Genomic DNA, 19,414 nt, shown 5'->3' with positions numbered 1-19,414 from the left:
TAATTTTTTTTTGTTGCAACTCTCTTAGTTAAATGTATTCTGCTTGTTCACTAACATTGTGTTTATCTATAACAGAATACTGTAGAACAATTTCAGTGGCTATCTTTACACTTTCATTTAATATCGAAGCATGAATGACAGTTGTTTTGCTAGCTCAAGACAATGTCAGACACAACAAAACCTTGCTAATCTGTGCAAGTTTAAATTGGTATACAATCAGGCATGCAATCTCCCCTGACAGCACTTTGCTGTAATGCGGTGTTTTAGTATTAATTCTTCCTGTGTTGTTAGAACTTCCTGTTTGTTTGTTTGTTTGCTTGTTTTTCTTGTTCGGTTGGTTTTGTTTTACTTCCAAATAAGATGTTACTACGAACTGGCTAATGCTTGGTGGACTGCATAATAGCAAGTTACTGATCTGTTTGATATGTAATATATGCTCACACATGCAGTTCCGAACACTTAGGTTAGAGGGTATCAACAGAGCTGTACTAATTGTACATTAACTATGCACATGCTTGAAGGTCTGCATTCATGGGCCTGTAAGAGGTTAATTTCACTAAAATCACTGACTCAGCTCTTTGGAGTCCAGGCCAGCAATTTCAAAAGCATTTCCATTTCCATGACTATTCTTCCCTGCAACCTAAAACAAGATGTGTTGCTCCACACTCGCTAACGGTTAAAACTGCGCGTATTGGCAGTACCTGATGAGGAGAAATGCTTAAATCATGGCAACTCCAGTGTGAGTTAGAGACCTACAAACTATGAGCCTTTGAACTGGATTGAGATACTGCTGTGGTAAATTCCTTCCTTTTGCAACAGGCTTTTATTGACATAGACAAGAAGGGATAACAGCATGACAACTAGAAAGACAATTGCTATTTTGCAAGATATTTGCTAGCATATTAGATTAAAAAAAAAAAAAGGTCATTAAAATATAGCAAGCACCATTAAAATCAGGTTATTTTTAATCTTTCTTATTTGTCTGTCACCCTGCTAATTCACACTATCCATTAACTTCTACTGGGTCCACCTGAAGGTTTGCGGTAAGGGAAACTCAGTTTATTTGCTTACACTTAAAGATATTTTTGCATTCCCGTGCCTCACCTTGCTAATTACTTGAAGTTTTTCAGTACTGCTTAGGAGATGTCAAATCATACAGCCGCTGCCCTGACCTTGTCACACTGTTTTCTCTTTGTCCAGTGGGAATGCTGTCACTGCTGTACAGATCTCTAGAAATGGGGCAGGATGTTTTGCATTGCCATACCAAAGAAAGTCTCCTTTGATACACGTACTAAAAAAAAATCTAAATCCCCAGTCCCCAACCTGACCAGCTTTTGCTTCCCAACCTCTGTTTCCATGGCATTCTCAGCTGGTAGAAGGCACAGAGCTGGTACAGTAAAAGAGACAGACCAGCTTGTGCAGTACTTTCCTAGCAACACCTACAGCCTGCAGGATCCTGTTGCGTTGACTTCAACAAGAATAGAAACAGAATCTCTTTCTACCTTTTTTCTTTCTCCCTTTCAAGAGCGTAGATGGAGGAGAGAGATTGAATGGCCTAGCAATTGCTGACCCTTGCATTTATAGTGCTACAATACAGCAGTAACCTTCATCAGTAAGATAGGCTCCTGGTCTAATAAGCTGCATTTGTAATCATAATGAGAAATAAATATATCATCAGAATATTAGTCTTTCCTAGTTTTGAGTGAAATTCATAACCATCTAGTTTTTGGTTATGTATTACTCTAAAGGATGATTATATTACTTATTTTTTTTAAGATTTTTGTTTTATTTATAAGAATTATTTATGCATTATATTTGTAAATAACGTGTAAAAAGGAGTTATAATTCATTGTTATAGCAGTAATATTTGTAAACTGCTTAAGTGATATTAAATTCATTGGAGCTGCTCCAGCTACATATCAGCACACCTAAGGCCTCTAAAACGGACCTCACAAATAAGTCATTACATCTCCGTGAGGTCCATGAATCTAGTAGATTCATCTTAGTTCCACCAACACAGATGAGACAGTAATATCAAGAATCTAAAATCAGAATCTAAATTCATTTCTCAAAACCAAAGTATATTTAAACGCCACCATGAAATTAGGTTACAGAAGCTTTGTTCTGAGAAATGTGGAGAAAATGGAAACGTAGTCACTGTTTCATTTGACTTTCATGTTCCTTTCTTTCAAGTGATTCTAAAGAACTGTGCAGTCACTTCCTTCAAGATAGCATTAAGGATAAAATTTACACACTTTTTTTTTTTTTATGAAGTAAAGAAGAAAAGAGGCCATAAAGGCTTTTTCATTCTATAAGTTTGGTTATTTTTTTGGAAGTCTGAAACTGCCAGGATGGGAACACTGCAGAAGAGAATATTGAGAAAAGACATGATAGCAATCTTCAGATGCATTAAAGGCGGCTGCAAAGAGGATGAGAACGTCCCCAGTGTATGAAACAGGAAACAAAGGGCTAAAATTGCAGCATAGCTAATTTTGACATTAGGAATAGCTTTCTAATAGTAAAGAAAGCCAGTGTCTGGAATAGATTAGCAGTCCTGAGGAACAGGGTAGGCAAACGTCTACTGTAATGATGATTGATCATGAATGAATAATTGATCCTATGCTGGGTGGGAGAATGGACCAGCTGACCTCTTGAAGTCTCTTCTTGCCTATTTTTCTGTGACTCTCTATACTTAGAGATACTAAAGGGAGTGATATTTATCACTTAGCACTTGTCAAAACCACTTAGAATAAGCAAGACAGCAAACCTATGAGAAAATGGTGACAGGTTAATTACTCTCTTCAGGTATTTTTTCCATCCCTATCTTTCTCATCCTTCTGTTCAGGCACATTAGACACTTTGTCCCCTTACGCTGAATTGTCATCTTTTCTCATGTCATATTCTTGCATGTCTGATACTCCAATACTTCAAAGACAAATAAAAATAAAACACAACCAAACAAAAAGCAATATGCCTTTGTGCTTTCTTCATCCTGCCCTTCACACCAAGGGAAAACTCTCTAAATAGCCACAAAGCTGCCTCATTAACTCCTTTTAAGTGTCTCCCTACATTCCCCTTTGCCACACCGGCAGCAGCCCCATAGAAGCTGCTTGGCTGAAGCCATCACCACCCATGCCAACAAATATGAGCACTGTTTCTTGATATGCTCCCTCTCGTGTTACCCGGGTGTTCCCTCTGGCATCATGCTTAAATGCCACACTCTTCAGGGAAGGGATTAACTTCTGAATGGTTCATGGGAGATGTGGTATTAGCCTTGGTGCAAGGGTAATGCTCCATGCTGAAAGTCAGTCTTAAGCTTCAGGTAATGTGAGCTTCGGATATCTGAAAAGATGGACATGAGACAGAAGAAGTAAGGGTCTAAATGAAATAACAGGATCTCTGAGGATGATGGGATGCATGCCAGGGGTATTTCACTTCGAAGACTCTCAACAGAGAGAGGAATCAGAATGAAGCATATTTCTGACCTCTGAGACAACAGCACTAGGAGTAAGAGGGAGACTAAACAAAGAGGTCTCTACCATACCTTAGTACACCAGTATTCATCCTTTCACTCTCTGGCTTGCAGTACAGCTATTGTAGGCAGGGGCTGCCATTAATGTTGACCTCTCCAGGGCTGGAGCCACTAGCTAGCAAAGCAGACCTACCTCAGCCAAGAATGACTTGATCCACCAGCTGCAAGTCAGTGCATCAACTGAAGACAGAGTGCCCAGAAAGCAGCTTGCTATCATAACTGCCTGCTAGCACACCTCTGCTAAAAGTGGCACGGTGGGGCTCTGTCTCTACAACTCCAGCACTGTGGTTCTGAGGAAGCTACAACTGAAACGAATCCAAATGAATTGAATCAAACTGAATCGAATAGTTCAGTTGGAAGGGATCTACAAAGACTACCGAGTACAGCTGCCTGATTGCTTCAGGGCTAATTAAAAGTTACAGCGTATTATTAAGGGCATTATCGAACTGCCTCTTGAACACTGACAGGCATCAATCACCTTGCTAGGAAGCCTGTTCCAGTGTTTGATCACCCTCATGGTAAAGACATTTTTCCTAATACTGGTCTAAACCTCCTCTGCACCTACACTAGATATAGTGGGAGAATCATCTCTTTTGACCAGCTGGCTATGCCGTGTTTAATACACCCCTAAACCTTGGTTTGTCCCTTGGCTGCCAGGCACACCACTTGCTCATTGCTGAGCCTGCTGTCACCAGCACCCCAGATCCCTTTACCTTGATGAAACCATGTTGGCTATGCCTGATAATTGCTTTGTTCTTTAATTGCCTTTTAATAGCACCCAGGATAATCTTCTCCATAACTTTTCCAGGTATTGAGGTTAGACTAATGGGTGCTGCCACAAATCCACCAAGCTAGTGATCTGCGAATTGCCACTTGATGCTCTTGGGGTAACATCTCTCCCAGAACTTCATGTTAAACCCGTGCTTCCAGGACTTGGCCATAATCACCCTGCAGGAGGTCAGAAGACTAAGCAGGGTGCTCTAAGGACATGAAGCTGTGCAAGATCTGTGCCAGCTAAATCACTACTGTGCCTGAAGACATTCAGGTGGTGTGCTGCATCTCTGGTAGGACCCAACTCTTTTCAGTAGCAGCACTTACATAGGATCTGTTGCCTCTACAGAAACACCTAAGCAGAAAACTCCCCCTGGTAGGACGCACTGCTATAGAATGAAAAACCCGTATCAAGGACACCCTTATAGCCACACTGATAGAGCTGCAAGCAGATGCAAAAGGCAAGTATGTTGCAATAATGTGAATTATAACTGGAGCCAATAGAGTGTGTATTACACTCTAAGCTGCAATGTGCCGTGCCTGTACATTGCATCTCTTTTACAGGTTTGCTCCAGAGCAGCTACATAAATTAAGCTGTGATGGTGGGTAGTTACTGATACGGCTTTAGTGCAAACTCTGTGATTTACTTGAGCCTCTCTCCATTATCACCAATGCTTTCCTGGTTTGTGATGCCTATGAGTCCTGGAAGAATTCTCAGAGGAGAGCTGTTCCTGTCAACTCTTACAACAGGAATGGATTTACCATTGCTTTGACAACTATCTCTGGCCCTTAGAAAGAAGTTACTTTATTTTGAAGTCTAATAGCTTTGACTTCTGGTTTCTTGATTTTTCCTTTGTGGTATAGCCACTATATCGAAAACAATGTGGGTTTTTAAATCAAAGTGGAAAAAATATAGATTCCTTAACACGAGGTGAGAAGGCTGGCAGCAATCTTTTCCAAAGAGCTGAAATCTGTATTTGCTGTTTCCTCGCTGACCAAAGCTTTTCTCTATCAGAGTTCTTTCATCAGTCTATCTCTGTGCTACAGTACCATCAGTTAAAGGACAAAGATCTATATATGCCTTTTAACCCTCTGCCATTGCTAAGGAGCTATTTAGTCTGACAATCAGTTTTTAGTTTCTACCAGCAGCAGCTGGTAGATTTCTCTGGGGTTTTCTTCAGTGCATCTGGCTTGGGTCAGGTCACTATAAAAAATTTAACAAACATTCCTTTACAGGACTGGCTTGAGCTTTTTAAAATAAAGCAATCTCACTTACGTCCAGTCTAACAAATGGTTTGTCTCTGTTCTGTCAACACAGAAGACAACGCAGAAATTAAGCACTGTATTTAATGAGGTACTGAACATCAAGATATTGTTCCTAGTGTATACAGAGGTAGACTGTGTTAGAAAACAAATAATTTGTTTTTGTTTTACTCTGTGGTCAGAGCAAAAGTTCTTTTGTTGTGATAAAATATATGTTTCTTCATTTTGGACAGTAATAAATGGGTGAGATTTTAAGATGCATCTGAGCTAACACTGGACTAGAGCAAGTCAGGCTGGTAACTGCGTAACGCCTGCAACGTGATACTAATTCTGGGGAGGATTGTTTAAAAAAAGACAAAGTAGTAAGAACAGAAGAACTGCCATACTGATTCCAAACCAAAGTTCCTCTAGCCAGTGCTCTGTCCCAATGAGTGCTTATAAGTCAATGTTTAGGCAAGAATAAAAACTACATAAGTATATCTGATAGTTTCCCCTAATAATTTTCCAGCTTCTTACTGATTAACTTTAGGGGATTTCCTGATTGTTTTATGTTTTGTTTATTTAGCAACTCTTCATGAATATTTCTTCCAGGTACTTGCCCAGTTTCCCCTGAACTCATACAAGCTTCTATTCACAGTGTGTTTTGCAAGGATTTCTATAAGTCTGGTTCCTGATGTGTGAGGATCCACCATCACAAGCTCCCTTTGATGACTCCTAATGTCTCTGAAAGGGACACTGAATACTTGATCTCTATCCACCTTGGTCATGCTATTTGTGATCTTGTAGTTTTCTGTTACATTCCCACAAATCACATTTTTTTAGAGTCCCAGTCCACAAAATAATCCACTGTACAGTCCATGCTGTACTTTTTGATCATCATCTCTGTATATCTTCTAAGCCCTAATGTATCCTTTCTGAAATCAGGAGACCAGACCTTCAAAATATAATAGATTTGGGTTTATCCAGAGACATAGCTGTTTTCTGTCTTGTTCTTCATTCCTTTCCTAATAGTCCCTAGCATTTGATTTATATCTATCTATCTATATATATAGATATATTTGATCACTGCTGAGCATAAAGATGATGTTTTCTTGGAACTATTTATCTTAACTCCAAAGTCTCTCTAATTCCTGAGTGGTAATGGTCAGGTCACAGTCCACTATTTGATATAAGAAGCTAAGCTTGTTTTTCAGCACAGTGTTTCACAAATCATTTTATTACTCTGTCATGAAGCCTTGTAAGATCTTTCAGCAATTCTATGATCAACTCTTGTCCTTGCCACCTTGGTAACTGTATCATCAGAAAACTTTTAAATGTCATTGCTCACCTCCTTTTCCAGGTCATTTTTGGCTATGCTAAAGCATGTGCATCTCAGCTCAGTATTCTGCCAAACTCCTCTTCCTTTACTGAGAAATCTGACTCTTTGTTCCTATTGTGTTGAATTTCTGGATGTGTTCAGCTTGAAGAGACGCCTAAAGGGAGATCTAATTGCTGTGTTTGGCTATTGATATAGAGAACACAAAAGCAGAGGCTTCACAGAGACTCACAATGAAAGGACAAGAGGCAACAGACGCAAGTCACTTTAAGGGAAATTCTGATTAAAAGTTAGGAAAACATTCTTCACACTGCACCAGGAAACCTAGAGAGTTCGTAAGATTTCCACTCTTTGGGGTATTCAAAGCTTGGCTGTGCACGACTCCAAGCAACCTTATCTAAGGTCTAAGCTGGCATTACTTTGAAAAAGAGGTGGCCTCCAGAAGTCCATTCAAAGCAATATTATTACATCATTCTGTGCACTTAACAAATACACACTCTTCTCCCTTGGCTGTTCAGTCTCCTTTCTTGAAGGATGTTGTCAAGGCCTTTTGGAAATCCCAGTAAACAGGGATTGGATCCTGTGCTGGATCACACATAACTGCATACTTGATAAGCATTCCAGAGAACTCCAAGAGGTTTGCAAGGCAGAACAATATTTTCTCTTTCCAAGATCATAGTCATCATCAGATGTAATTATACACCGCCAATAGCACTTTGCCTATTTAATCTATATTTTTGGGGGTGAATACCATTTGGTCCCACTGATTTGTATTTGCTACTTGTCATTCTATTTCTCTGAATCATCATCTATTCCAAAGTTGCCTCTATTTTCAGGCAGATGGTTCACTGATTTTTCCCTTAAAAATGCATGCTTACGTTGTAATCTCCTACCTTTTCTACAATGATCCTGGATGCCAATAATCCATCCAACTTCTCTGCAATGGTCTTGTCCTGCCTGACTGTTCCTTTTCTACTCTAGTTTAGGAAGTGCTACAAAATGCTTGCCAAAATATTTTGGTCCCGATTTCCTATGAGAAGAATTTAGTACTAATTTGGGTTCCTTAGCAAGCTGCTCCTCCAACTCTTTTTTGGTCTGTTTGATCATGTTTTCATATTTTATCTATCCAAATTTATGTTCATTTTCTTTTAATACAACTTCAGAATTTGAAATGGTGCTTTCTTAACAACCTCATTTGGTATGCTGCTTAGCTATTCCATCTTCCTTCTGGATGCTGAACAAAACAAGAATGACTACTGGAGGCCACAGGAAAGTAATTTTAGAAACACTCTTCAGGCACCTCTACGTTCTTCGTAAGTTTTTAATTTATGGAACATGGAAGTCTATATAAACTTCCATATGTTGTATTGCATTGTTATAATGTTGTTATAACATTGAAACAAGGTTATTCAGATGATTAGTCACTGATTTAGGTAACACTGTTTCAAATTTGCTCCCTCTTCATATTTTGGTACTTCCTTATCCATATAACAAGTATGTGTGTACCTACAGACTCAGAATAAATAGAGAGGACTGTCTGTATAAAAGACAGAAATTTTAACACGAGTATGAATATTGTTGCATCTTTTTAGTAACAAATGTAATATTTTGAGAGATAAAAGAAAACAGCTGTTTTCCAGATCTATATTGAAACAAGTAATTTAAATCACCTATTTAAACTCATCTGTTTTATTCTATGCTGCAGTGCACTACAAACATTCAGTCTTTTCTGTGACTTGGAGTACAACAACTAAGGGAACACTAAAGGAAGTAAATACTTAGATTATTCAGTTTGATTGATTGCAAGAGATGTGGGAGGAGATGAACGGTTAGACCGTGGGAATGGGATGTGACCTTTTACTATTCATCATATCCAGTGATTTGCCTGATGACTTGGGTAATGTTATTCAGTCTGTGCCTCATCTTCCCTATTTATAAAAATGGTATAGCTCGTTGAGAACTGGGTTATACTCTATGTGATTTTTTTCCCTTTTCCCCTGAGGTATTAAAATTAACCAGCAAATATCCACATTTTGCAAAGTTTTACAGAACAAATATTCCCCCAAATGTTAATTTAGCATTATCATGACTTTGTTTTTCATGTTTTCTCTTTATTACAATTGTGTCTCTTATACTGAAATATTTGACTTCTTAAATAGAATGTGTCCATTTTTTTCATCAGTGGCTGTTCTTTCAGTTAATTTAGAATAATATAAAAGTTCAAACAAAATGAACCAAAACAATGTCATCAAAATGAAGAAATTCTACACTGCAGAAACAAAACATTCTAATTTTTCTCCATTTAAACAATGCTGTAGATACTGACATATTTCTAATGAAGCCTTTCATTTTGATGAAAATACATTTCATTTAAAATCATGAACTCAGCAGAGATAGCACAGATATTGGTTTTATGACATCTGGTTGTTCTCACATCTCATCTGACATCTTCCTCTTTCACAGGTAATAATTATCTTTCTATCTGTCTTTCCCTCTGTTTCCTTCTCTGTTGCCCAAATGCATCACTGCTCTTACAAATATCCTCTCTATTCTACATATTTCAAGCGCTCTTTTCTCTCAAGTTGTCTAGCTAATTAGAATAATAAAGTTAAGCTCAAAGCAACAGTTCCCAGGCTATGCTTAGCTTGAATTTTGCTGTTTCTCTTTTGAATTTAAAACGACTTGTGTGCCTGAAAGCTTGTTCATTTTTTTCCTGATTATATCCATTAGATAATTAAAGATATTTTCTTGTGCAAACTTTGCCTTGCTACTTTTTAAGGCAAACCATTCCATCAGAACTCTTGTGCCTGTTTTAGTAATAATACTGACTCCCTTTCAAAGTATCTTGCAATTTATGAATAGAGATGCATGAGAACTGTGCATTATTTTTTATCATGTAAGTTAGAATATATTGTAAGACAGAACTTGCCATGGCACATACTCCAATGCAGGAACGGTTCTGGAGGATGACACCTTTCCCTGCTCACTGCTACCGTCTTACCTGCTGGTTCTTTACAGCATGTCTGGGGAATCAGGTGTTTACTGCCAATCAGGCTTGATAAAACAGCAGGAGTTTCTTGGATTCTCTTCACAAGAGTGTTTCAGGGCTGCTGGCAGCTGCTGTAGGGCTTCTGGTGACATGCACAGCATTAGTGTGCTAGGCACTGTTCATTTGGTGATTTAGATCATTTAGATCTTTCCCCTACTGCACTCTCTGCTGCAATCATAGTGTAAAACATTCAGGACTTTTAAAAATATTTTCTTTTGGAGCTAAAATAATGGCAAGATACTTTAATTGGAAGCAAATACATTAAAAAATCTCTATATATTATAATGCAGACAACATATTCGTTATATCTGAGGGCTACTTTACTAATTGTGTTAGAACTGTTCAGCAGAACAACTGGAGCAACAATAAAATTCTTATTCCAAAAAGATATGGTCCGTAATTATAGAAAATATTGTGTTACTTCAACGCTTGAACTGAATCACTGTTTTTCCAACTGCCAGATTGCTGACTAAGAGCATTGGGCTTTGGTTTCCTCTGTCTGAGCCATAACGCTTCTCAGCCTATCTGACAGATGTAAAAAGATATTACAAACTTATGGTCCTTCTGTGCTGTGGCCTTATGCAGAGTTCACCTGAACTGAGAGGGGCTGAATCTGCCTGTGTTATCAAATTTAGATATGTCCACAAGACAAAGAAAAGTAGGTGATGACTTTTTTTTTTTTTCTTTTCCCCCCAGGGGATTGTGGGATTGGTTCCATCAGTTTTTGCACTTCTTTCTAGTTAAAGAAGTAAAAATGCAAACTGATCTTAGTGTTTCGGAAAATGTCATTTTACTTATAACCTTGTTAGTATTTCTAAATATTAACAATCACATTTGGAAAGTAGTCAGAGTGACATAAGAATCTGCTCATTACAGATTCAAATCAGACATGAGTTTGCAAATGCACTATTGCACCTAAGAGCATTTATGATTTGGAGCTGCACATAGAGAAGCATCATGTCATGGAGGAGGCAGGTGACAGTTCCTGTTTATGCAATTTTGGCAAGCTGCACCTGAAGGATGGGATGATTTTCTGGAAACTGCCATGCCAGAAATACACAGCTAAACAGGAGGGAACTGAGAAGAGCAAAGGGAATAATTGGAGACCTATGGGGGTGGGACAGAGCTTCTAGTCTGTTTTTTAAGGAAACCAAGCTATGCAATCACACTGTTTTTCTGCCAGTTCTCCAGCAACAACAGTTGAATCTTTTGACCAATTTCAAATGAGCCTGAAAAAAAGGGAAAGGTCTAAACCGCTGAGCTCCTGCAGGCTTAATGAAAATCAGCACCTAGATAAAGGATGCTCTGATTTGTGCACCCACTAAAGAACAGGTGAAAGTGTGAAATCAGCTGCATTATTTGACACAAGAGAATCCAAAGCTGTCATCCAAAAGGAGGTTGCATGAGGTTTACCGCTGATGGAACTGCTATTTTTTATATATGTATATATTTGAAAAAAGACCAAGGCTTCTGTCTTTTTAAAATAGATTTTAAAGATCTACTAAATCTACTAAATCTACTAAATCTACTAAAGATCTACTACATCACTGCAGTATGTAGACACTCATTATGAAATTACACGTAATAACAAATCCTGTCCAGAACAGCTCCTGAAATTCGTACCTGAAATGAATTCTTATTTTCTAGTGTTTTTTGGCTGCCTTGAATAGGACTGATTTCATTTCTTCTCATGCTAGAGCTAGTTGTGACCTTCTTCTCTCTCTTAAAATACTGCAGTACCTCCAAACTTTAAGAAATGAAAAATCGTGAGTCAGACACCAAAATAAAAAAGTGCTCTTGAACATCATGATTTGTTAATAAAACAGAGTTTGCTGTGATTTTGGACTCTCTTTGAAGTTTTTAAATTCCTTCCAACTGCTTCTTGAGGGAGAGAGAAGTCACAGTGCCCCACTTCTACTAACCTATTGTGAGAAATGACTTCGAGTCCTTGATGCTACAGGGTATTTCATCCTTCACGACTGCCCTCAATCATCAAACCCACTCGAACTGACTGAAAACTCTTTTGCAGCTTTCATTATCCCCAGTCTCCCATGAGCCTGACAAAGAGCACCACTCTTCTAGGGAAGGAATGTGCAGGAAAACCCTCTGAATTGTTTGTTTCCAGTCTCTTCTTTCAGTTTGCCTCCAGCAAGAAAACAGACAGTCTTGACTGCTAACAGCTGGGCTAATGAAAAAAAATATGAAAAGGAAGTATCAGTGGAATTGAGAAATTTAGAACATGGCCTTTGTACAGTCTGCAAGGAAGATATGGGGGAGAAGGAAAGTTCCTAAGAGTGAAGGAGGACTGGAAACATAAATGAAGTATGCATCTGTCCTGCACACTCGTCGGTATCTCTGTTCATATGTATGAATGGAGAAGAAAAGGTTTAAAGGTTTATGAATGAATGGCCCTGAATGAGGTATGATGTGGTGTGATCAAAGATGCATGTATAAAGTGGTCACAGTGGATGCTTGGAGCTGTGAAAAATTAAATCAGATGTATTGTAGAGGTAGTGTGTGAATATACTCTGGAGGGGTGAGTCCTGTATGTAAACCAAGTATACAGTGAAATAGAAGTGGTGAGGGGTAGGAGCAGAAATCTGGCTGAAAGCAGTGAGGAAAGGTGTGCTTGAGGATGATTGGAACACTGGTACGCTGCTTGTGAAAAGGAAGGAAGATTGTGAAGCATCAATGAAGACAGGAGAAGGAAACAAAAAAGGAAAACAGGTATCAAAGACCTTGATGAGTATACAAAACCTATTAATCTACGGCTCAGTCTTCAGAAGTGAAAGATTGTTAGGGTATGGTAGGGGTATGTACAAATAAGATATTACAAGATGCAAAATAAGAACATTTCAGTGGTAACGCTTAAACATAAATAAAACTATGCAGAGCATGAGTGCTTCTATTACAAGCATCGATGTCTGAAATATCTGAAGATTTTACTAGTCCCCTCAAAAAGCAAAACTTTAATTCTCTACTGCTCGGGATAGTTTTTTTTTTTTTTTTTTCCAAAAGAAAAGATGGATCCCTAAATGTAAAATTTTCTTAACTTCCAGTATTACTTAGGACAAAGATCTCTGAGAACTAGAAATTAAAAAGTTTAGAGATGCTCTTAAGCTATCAGTTAGGCCCAGTGGAGTCTGAAGGTTCTTCCCTAAAACATGTATTATGAAACCATTGACTCTCTGGGTCATATATTTGGAGTGATCATTACAAAATGCCATTAGCTTCTTTGGTATTTGGCTAAGACTTTTGTGGGTTTCGACTAAAAATATTACTACATTTAGTTCACTGGGAAGTTATGGAAAGGTGAATTAAAATGTTTTTCATGAATTTAGAGAATTATTCCCCTGGTAACTTCCCACCTGCGTTCTCTTATTAAATATTCGGTGCCCTTGCCAAATTTAGCTTAACGTTTTTCCAAAGTAGCCCAACTTGCATAGTCATTCTTCTGAATAAGTTTGGTGATTAGTCCAATTTTTTTTTCTATGGGATGCCAACTTCACAGCAAAATTATCTGCTCAAGCCTCAAGATTCTCAAAAAGGTGGCAAGTCAGTTTCATTTTTTGACAACTGAGGCTGAACTTGTTAGTGCAACACAAATACATATTATTCATTTTACTAATTCAGAAGATTTTAATTCAGGGAATGTTTTTCATGAAGAAACATTATAAATTGAAATGGTAGATAAACAGCAGAAGACTTTATAACTTTCATTTAGTAGGAACGAGCATAAGTATGGGTTTTCATCACAAATTCCATGACAGTAATTGGCTTCTCAAGATAGCTAAGTTTAGGAAAGTAGTTTACCTGATATGATGTGATGCCTCTATTCATATACCATTTCTAGATTTCACTGTAGTCTTTGCTACGTAGGACTTCAGAGAAATGGAGTTAATAGGATGCCTTTCAGTGACAAGACTTTGGATGTTACCAGGTTCAGGACATTCTTACTAACCAGGCAACAAAATCCTCTTCAAGGCTCTTCAAGGCTTCAATTCTCTTCAAAGCTTCAGGATATATTGTATTCAAGTAGACTCAGCTTTCCATGCATCTTTGGTTGGATGACAATGCTAAATATTTCATCTTTACAAAGCAAACACGAGCAGATAAGAAAATGGACACTCAGGGTTTGAAATACTTAGCATTAAGAACAGAGTCTCTTCAGGTAGCTTGGTGAAAAGTGAGGTAAGTTTTATGCTTTCTTCTATATTTCTCTCTAGAAAACTACTTTTTTTTTGGTGCAAAAATGCATAAAAAACATGTAAAATCATTTGTTGTGCCTAAGATATTGTAGACATTAGGAAAAGCATTGCTAGCAGATTGAGAGAGGTGACTCTTGCCTTCTGCTCTGTTGAAGCCATATCTGGAGTGCTAGGTCTAGTTCTGGGTTCCCCAGTACAAGAAAAACACAGATACACTGGAGCAGGTCCAGCAAAGAGCCATTAAAATAGTTAAAGGGTTGGGGTTGTCAAATGTAGAGAGATTGAGAGAGATTTTTTAAATATTACTCTACAAGAGCTTTCATATTTTCCTTTTTAAGTTATGAGAAACTATATAAAAAGTCCCCTTATACCCTTTGTATTTATTTGGTATTTCACACACAGCAGTAAGAATCCATGTGCTTGACCCAGCATACAGCAATTAACAAAGTAATACAGAACAGACATATACATGACTGTGTCAGTAATTAATAAGCAGAAAGGTGAGTAGGGAAACTTAACCTCATGTAACATTTTCTTTCTAAAATTATTATGGAGACACTTGGGTCTTATAGTCTTAGACCTTAAGTACTTTTTCAGGTTGGCCTTAAAGCTGTAATTCTCAAACACTAGGGCCACTGCTCCAGTGAATTAGTTCTTCCAGTTACTTGAGCTACATCTTTTATGTAGCATGTGCAGGTTCAGATTATCTAAAGGACTGTGGACTACCTATGCATCTATAACAACATAAGCATTAAATCTAGTATTTCCATTGCAGATATTTCATGTTTTAGTTGTTTCTGATACTCAGCTGCTAAGGTTGTATCTGCTGGTTGCAGATGGCAGAAAGTGATTTTATTGATCAGCCCTGAGGACTATGTCTAGCAGTGGGTAGGACTATGTCTAGCAGACTATGTGGGTAGGACTATGTCTAGCAGACTATGTGGCCAGACCCTGGGAGAAATCATCGCACAACTTAGTGGAGAGTCTGTGTCTTTAACTGAGTGTGACATAATGCTATTTACCAGCCCTTTATAGTGTTTTACTTATTAACACCACTTTAATCTGTTCTGAGGCATCTGTTGGTCATTCAAGTTTCAGTTTCCTTCATGTGCTGGAACAGTTGAGACTTCCCTTTCTGAGCTGGATGGAAAAGGTTGAACTTAAACATTATCACTCAAAAGTTCTGGTGGTCGCAGCAGTGCTTATTATTTTTTCTTCGTAATGTATGTTACCAAACTCTATCCTGCAGAAAATTTCTTGGGGGGATACAAACAGATGGCCACAGTAATTCAGCTCAAATTCAAAGGGTCGTGAAGGTTCATAGCTCTCAGAATTGTGAGAGAGGTATTAGTGTGGCTGGCTGAAAGCTGGTCCCTCTCCCTGTTGCAAACCCAGCAAGTTTGGCAGCAGGAAGCACTGAGCACTGCCAGCATAGATTTTTTTTTCCTTTTGGTTTGTGCCCATCAGACGATTTCTCTAGAAACCAGAGCTGTTTCCATGCCATGACCTCGACAGAAGCATGACCAAGAGGTCTTAAGCATCAGCATGTGTTAGTAGTAGTTCACATTTTATTTGAAAGTGCAGTTTTCTCTATATTTCAGCTTTGCGTGTCCAACTAGCCTGACTGATTTTGTTCTCAGATGGGCATGCTTGAACAAGGGGCTCTTCAGAGCTATACCCAGGAGTTTCAGGCCAGTGGATTACATGCTGGAGACCTCCTCTAGAGAAGGACTGTTGTGTTGATTACCAGCTACCCAAAATCAGGTTACTCAGAGCTGGTAGGTTAGAAACGGACAGGGAAACTGCTCCTGTCTAGAAGTGGTATTTTGCTTATTGTGTCCTCCCTATTGACCAACGCACTATGGCATGTTTCATGGCCACGTTGGTGGGTCCCAGCCATGAAAAAATTGGTCTGATGGATAGAGCACACACCACTCGCAAGGAGGCACGGAGGGAATGCCTGGCACAGGTGCCACTTGCTGTAAGAAGCGTATGAAGAAAGTGCTCAAGTGTATCATAGGATATCCCAAGTTGGAAGGGACCCACAATGATCATCGAGTCCAACTGCTGGCTCCACACAGGTCTACCCCAAAATTCAGACCATATGACTGAGAGAATAGTCCAAACACTTCTTCAACTCTGACAGGTTCGGTGCCATGACTACATCCCTGGGGAGCCTGTTCCAGTGCGCGACCACCCTCTTGGTGAAGAACCTCTTCCTGATACCCAGCCTGAACCTCGTGTCACAGCCTGACACCATTCCCTCGAGTCAAGCTGCGTGACTGAACGGAATCAAGCTCCGTGAAGTGCAGGATCCCAAGGAGGGGCTGGTGGAAGGTTATGGGACCAGGTGCGGGCTGGGGGTTACAGGGCCACAGCCGGGGCTGGGGCAGCGCGGCCACCACCATGCCCACAGCTCCCTCAGACCACCCGCGGGACTCCCTCAGCGCTGAGGGGCCGCCCGGCTCCCAGGGGTGCTCCCAGCCCCCGGCGGGCACCCGCACACCCCGCGGGCCCTGCCTCGAGGGGCACCAGGGGAGCCGGGAGGCGCGGCCGAGAGGCTCCGTCGGCCCCGTTCCCTGTCACGGGCTCCGCCTCAGCGGCCCCAAATCCCCCCCTTCCCTCCTCCCGGCGCCAGGCTCGCAGCCGCCGAGCGTTTCGGCGGCAGCACCCGCCCTCCGCCCCCGGGCACCCTCCGCCCCGCGGCGCCCCCCGCCCCGCACGGCCCCCGCCGGGAGGGCTGGGCTGGGCTGCGGGCGGCGGCCCCCGAGCTGCCCGGAGCCGCGGAGACAAAAGGGAGGGAGCGAGCAGCAGCGGGAGCCGGGCTGGGGGGGATGCGAGCAACCATGAAAGGCTGGGTCTCCGCCTCCTCCTCCGCTGCTGCCAGAGAGCTGCCGGCTGCTGCCGCCGCTGCTGCTGCTCGGAGGACTACACTGTGAAGGGGGCGGAGGAGAGGCTGGCCGGGTTTGCCGGGCGAAGGTAGAAGGTGTAAAGGGAGAGGCGAGGAGGAAAATGTCTTCTTCGGTGGGGCCCCGCGGCCCTCGCCCACCCACGGTGCCCCCCCCGATGCAGGAGCTGCCCGACCTGAGCCACCTGACGGAGGAGGAGAGGAACATTATTATGGCCGTGATGGACCGGCAGAAAGAAGAGGAAGAGAAAGAAGAGGCCATACTCAAGTAAGCAGACGCCAGTCATTCATTTACCCAGCCGCTCATTCATGCAGCCGATCGCCGCCGGGCGGCAGCGGGCGCCGCCACCGCGCGGACCACCCGGTGCCCGGGGCTTGGCTTCGCCCTGCTCGGGGGGCTGCCCCCCGGGGACCCCTCTCCGCGGAGCCCCGGTGCCGCCCGCCCCATCAGCTCCCCTGGCCCCGCTGTCCTCCCCCGGCGGGGGCAGCCCGGCGCCGCGGGACGGAGCGGGACGGCGGCCCTCCCCGCCCCCAGGGGGCGGGCGGAAAGCCCGACACGGGGGCGAGGGGCGAGGTGGGATCCCTTTGGGGTCCCCGCAACCCCGCCTCTTCCAGGAGGGGCCGCTGGGTGGGGTTTCCCTGCTTACCGGAGGAGCCGCCGTGCTGCCCCCGCCTGGATCGGCCTCGGATGGCTCCCGAGGCGGGGGGTGAGGCGCCTGCCCCACCGGCCCCAAATGGCCGCCCCGGGTGGCCCCAAATGGCCGCCCCGCCGGGCAGCGCCGCGCCCCGCTCCGCCGCCCGCCCGCTCCCGGCGAGGCAGCTCGCTGTGGGGGCCGGCGAGGAGTCTGTAATTAGGGAACGGCCGTAATTAGCCACACGGAGGCCACGCGTAATGAGCCGTCGCCGAGGGGCAGGGTGCGTGCTGGCGGGACGGAGGGGAGCTGGGTGTCGGTGGGTGCCATGTTGGGCTTCGGGTGCCCACCGCCCCGTCCCTGCCGAGCAACGCGTGTGGCCGCTTCTTGTAGCCTCCTCCATCCATGTACCAAATCCCCTGCTGTGAGCGAGGGGAATAAACGGATTGAAGCTGTGGCCTGAGGGGGGAGAGGCAGGGTTCCTCCCCTCCTGACTTCCCCTCGGGCCTGTTCGCTTCGTGAGGGGAACGGGAGGGTGGGTGACTGGAATATGCGCAGAGCTCCTGTGTGACCCAGGCCCTCCCTGCCACGGGAGGTGTAGCCTTACCTCACCGCCCGCTAATTGCATGTACGCCTCTGGAAGGGATGCTCGGAAGGTGTGACATAATCTGGGTGTTTCTTTTGGCAGCATCGGAAATACCCGCTCGAACGGTGTGGGTTCCAGCTCTTCCCCGTGGCTGCCTCGAGCCGATGGAAATGCCAAATCCCCGCAGGCTCCTAACTTGTGCCCCGCACACCGCGCGTGACGAAGCGGGGACGGCGGTTCATTATGTCGCTGCCTCTGCCCTTTCTCATCAGTGCCGGGCTCTGAATTTTTGCAGGGCTGGTACGGTGAATACTGAGGCCCAGCGGCTAGCGTTGCCTCTTGCCTAGGAGAGGGTCTGAAGGCTGGGATTGTGGTGTTCGGGTCTCAGTCCCAGACGAAGAGCTGCTCCTTACGCTTGGGGTGTGGTTTGTCTTTGAGCTGGGGTGGTAGGAAGGATGTTTTGTGCAGACGCATTGTATCAGTCAATGTGGGGAAACGTGAGTGAAGGATTCCTCTTTAGATTCTATTTATCGGAAGAAAATTAAATAGCCAAGTAGTTCAAAGGCTTTAAGCTACATTTATCCTTCTTCTGTTCCTTGTCCTCCACAGCTACCTCCCTATAAATATTTAGCTTTTATACCGTGAAGAAGATTACTGGTCCTGTGATGATGCTGTAGAGCAATACTATAAATCTCGCAGTCACTGCAAGAATGAACTTTTGTCAGTAGAGATGGTAATTTCTCAGCCCTATTCTTGTTAACATGGGGTAGAGGATAAATTTTCTTCCTTTTTTTTTTTTTTAGTTCTGCTTTTCTTTCATATTGGCATTTCTAAATTCTGGACTGATACATGATTTTTTGTACGATTATGAGAATCTTCAGCAGTTTCACTAGGTGAATTTGGGATACTTTAAATATAATTGTTAGAAGAGGTAAAAAAATTTGCACTATGAATTCAGCTTGAAGTTACTTGATAGTATCTTCAAAGGTTTGTGATACTTAAAAGCTTATTTCTTACAACAGTTGCTTTTAATTTGTGACAATAACTATCTAGGCCTGAGAAACTGTGATTTTAAATACATCTTTTTTTTCTTTAAATAAAGAGCCAGAAATTAATTGAAAGCACATTGGGAAACTTGTAAACCTATATA

General features: G+C 42.2%; 1 protein-coding gene across 42 annotated transcripts in view; it reads left to right on the top strand.

Moving 5' to 3' along the window:
• The first annotated feature begins 16,825 nt into the window (after positions 1-16,825).
• RIMS1 (regulating synaptic membrane exocytosis 1) overlaps positions 16,826-19,414 on the top strand; it is a 318,536-nt gene continuing 315,947 nt past the window's right edge. For 12 of the 42 annotated variants that reach the window (XM_048077432.2, XM_066994695.1, XM_066994711.1 and 9 more), the window contains exon 1: positions 16,850-17,314. In XM_048077432.2, coding sequence (XP_047933389.1) covers positions 17,151-17,314 — 164 coding nt within the window. In that variant the 5' untranslated portion in view covers positions 16,850-17,150. Of the gene's footprint in view, positions 17,315-19,414 lie in introns of all 42 variants that reach the window. The other 30 variants (XM_066994682.1, XM_066994676.1, XM_066994679.1 and 27 more) reach the window with 12 other exon arrangements.

Source organism: Anser cygnoides, chromosome 3, assembly GCF_040182565.1.
Source record: "Anser cygnoides isolate HZ-2024a breed goose chromosome 3, Taihu_goose_T2T_genome, whole genome shotgun sequence".
In the NCBI taxonomy this organism is placed as follows: Eukaryota; Metazoa; Chordata; class Aves; order Anseriformes; family Anatidae; genus Anser; species Anser cygnoides.
Note: the sequence above shows the minus strand (reverse complement) of the source record. Positions and strands in the feature narration are given on the sequence as shown.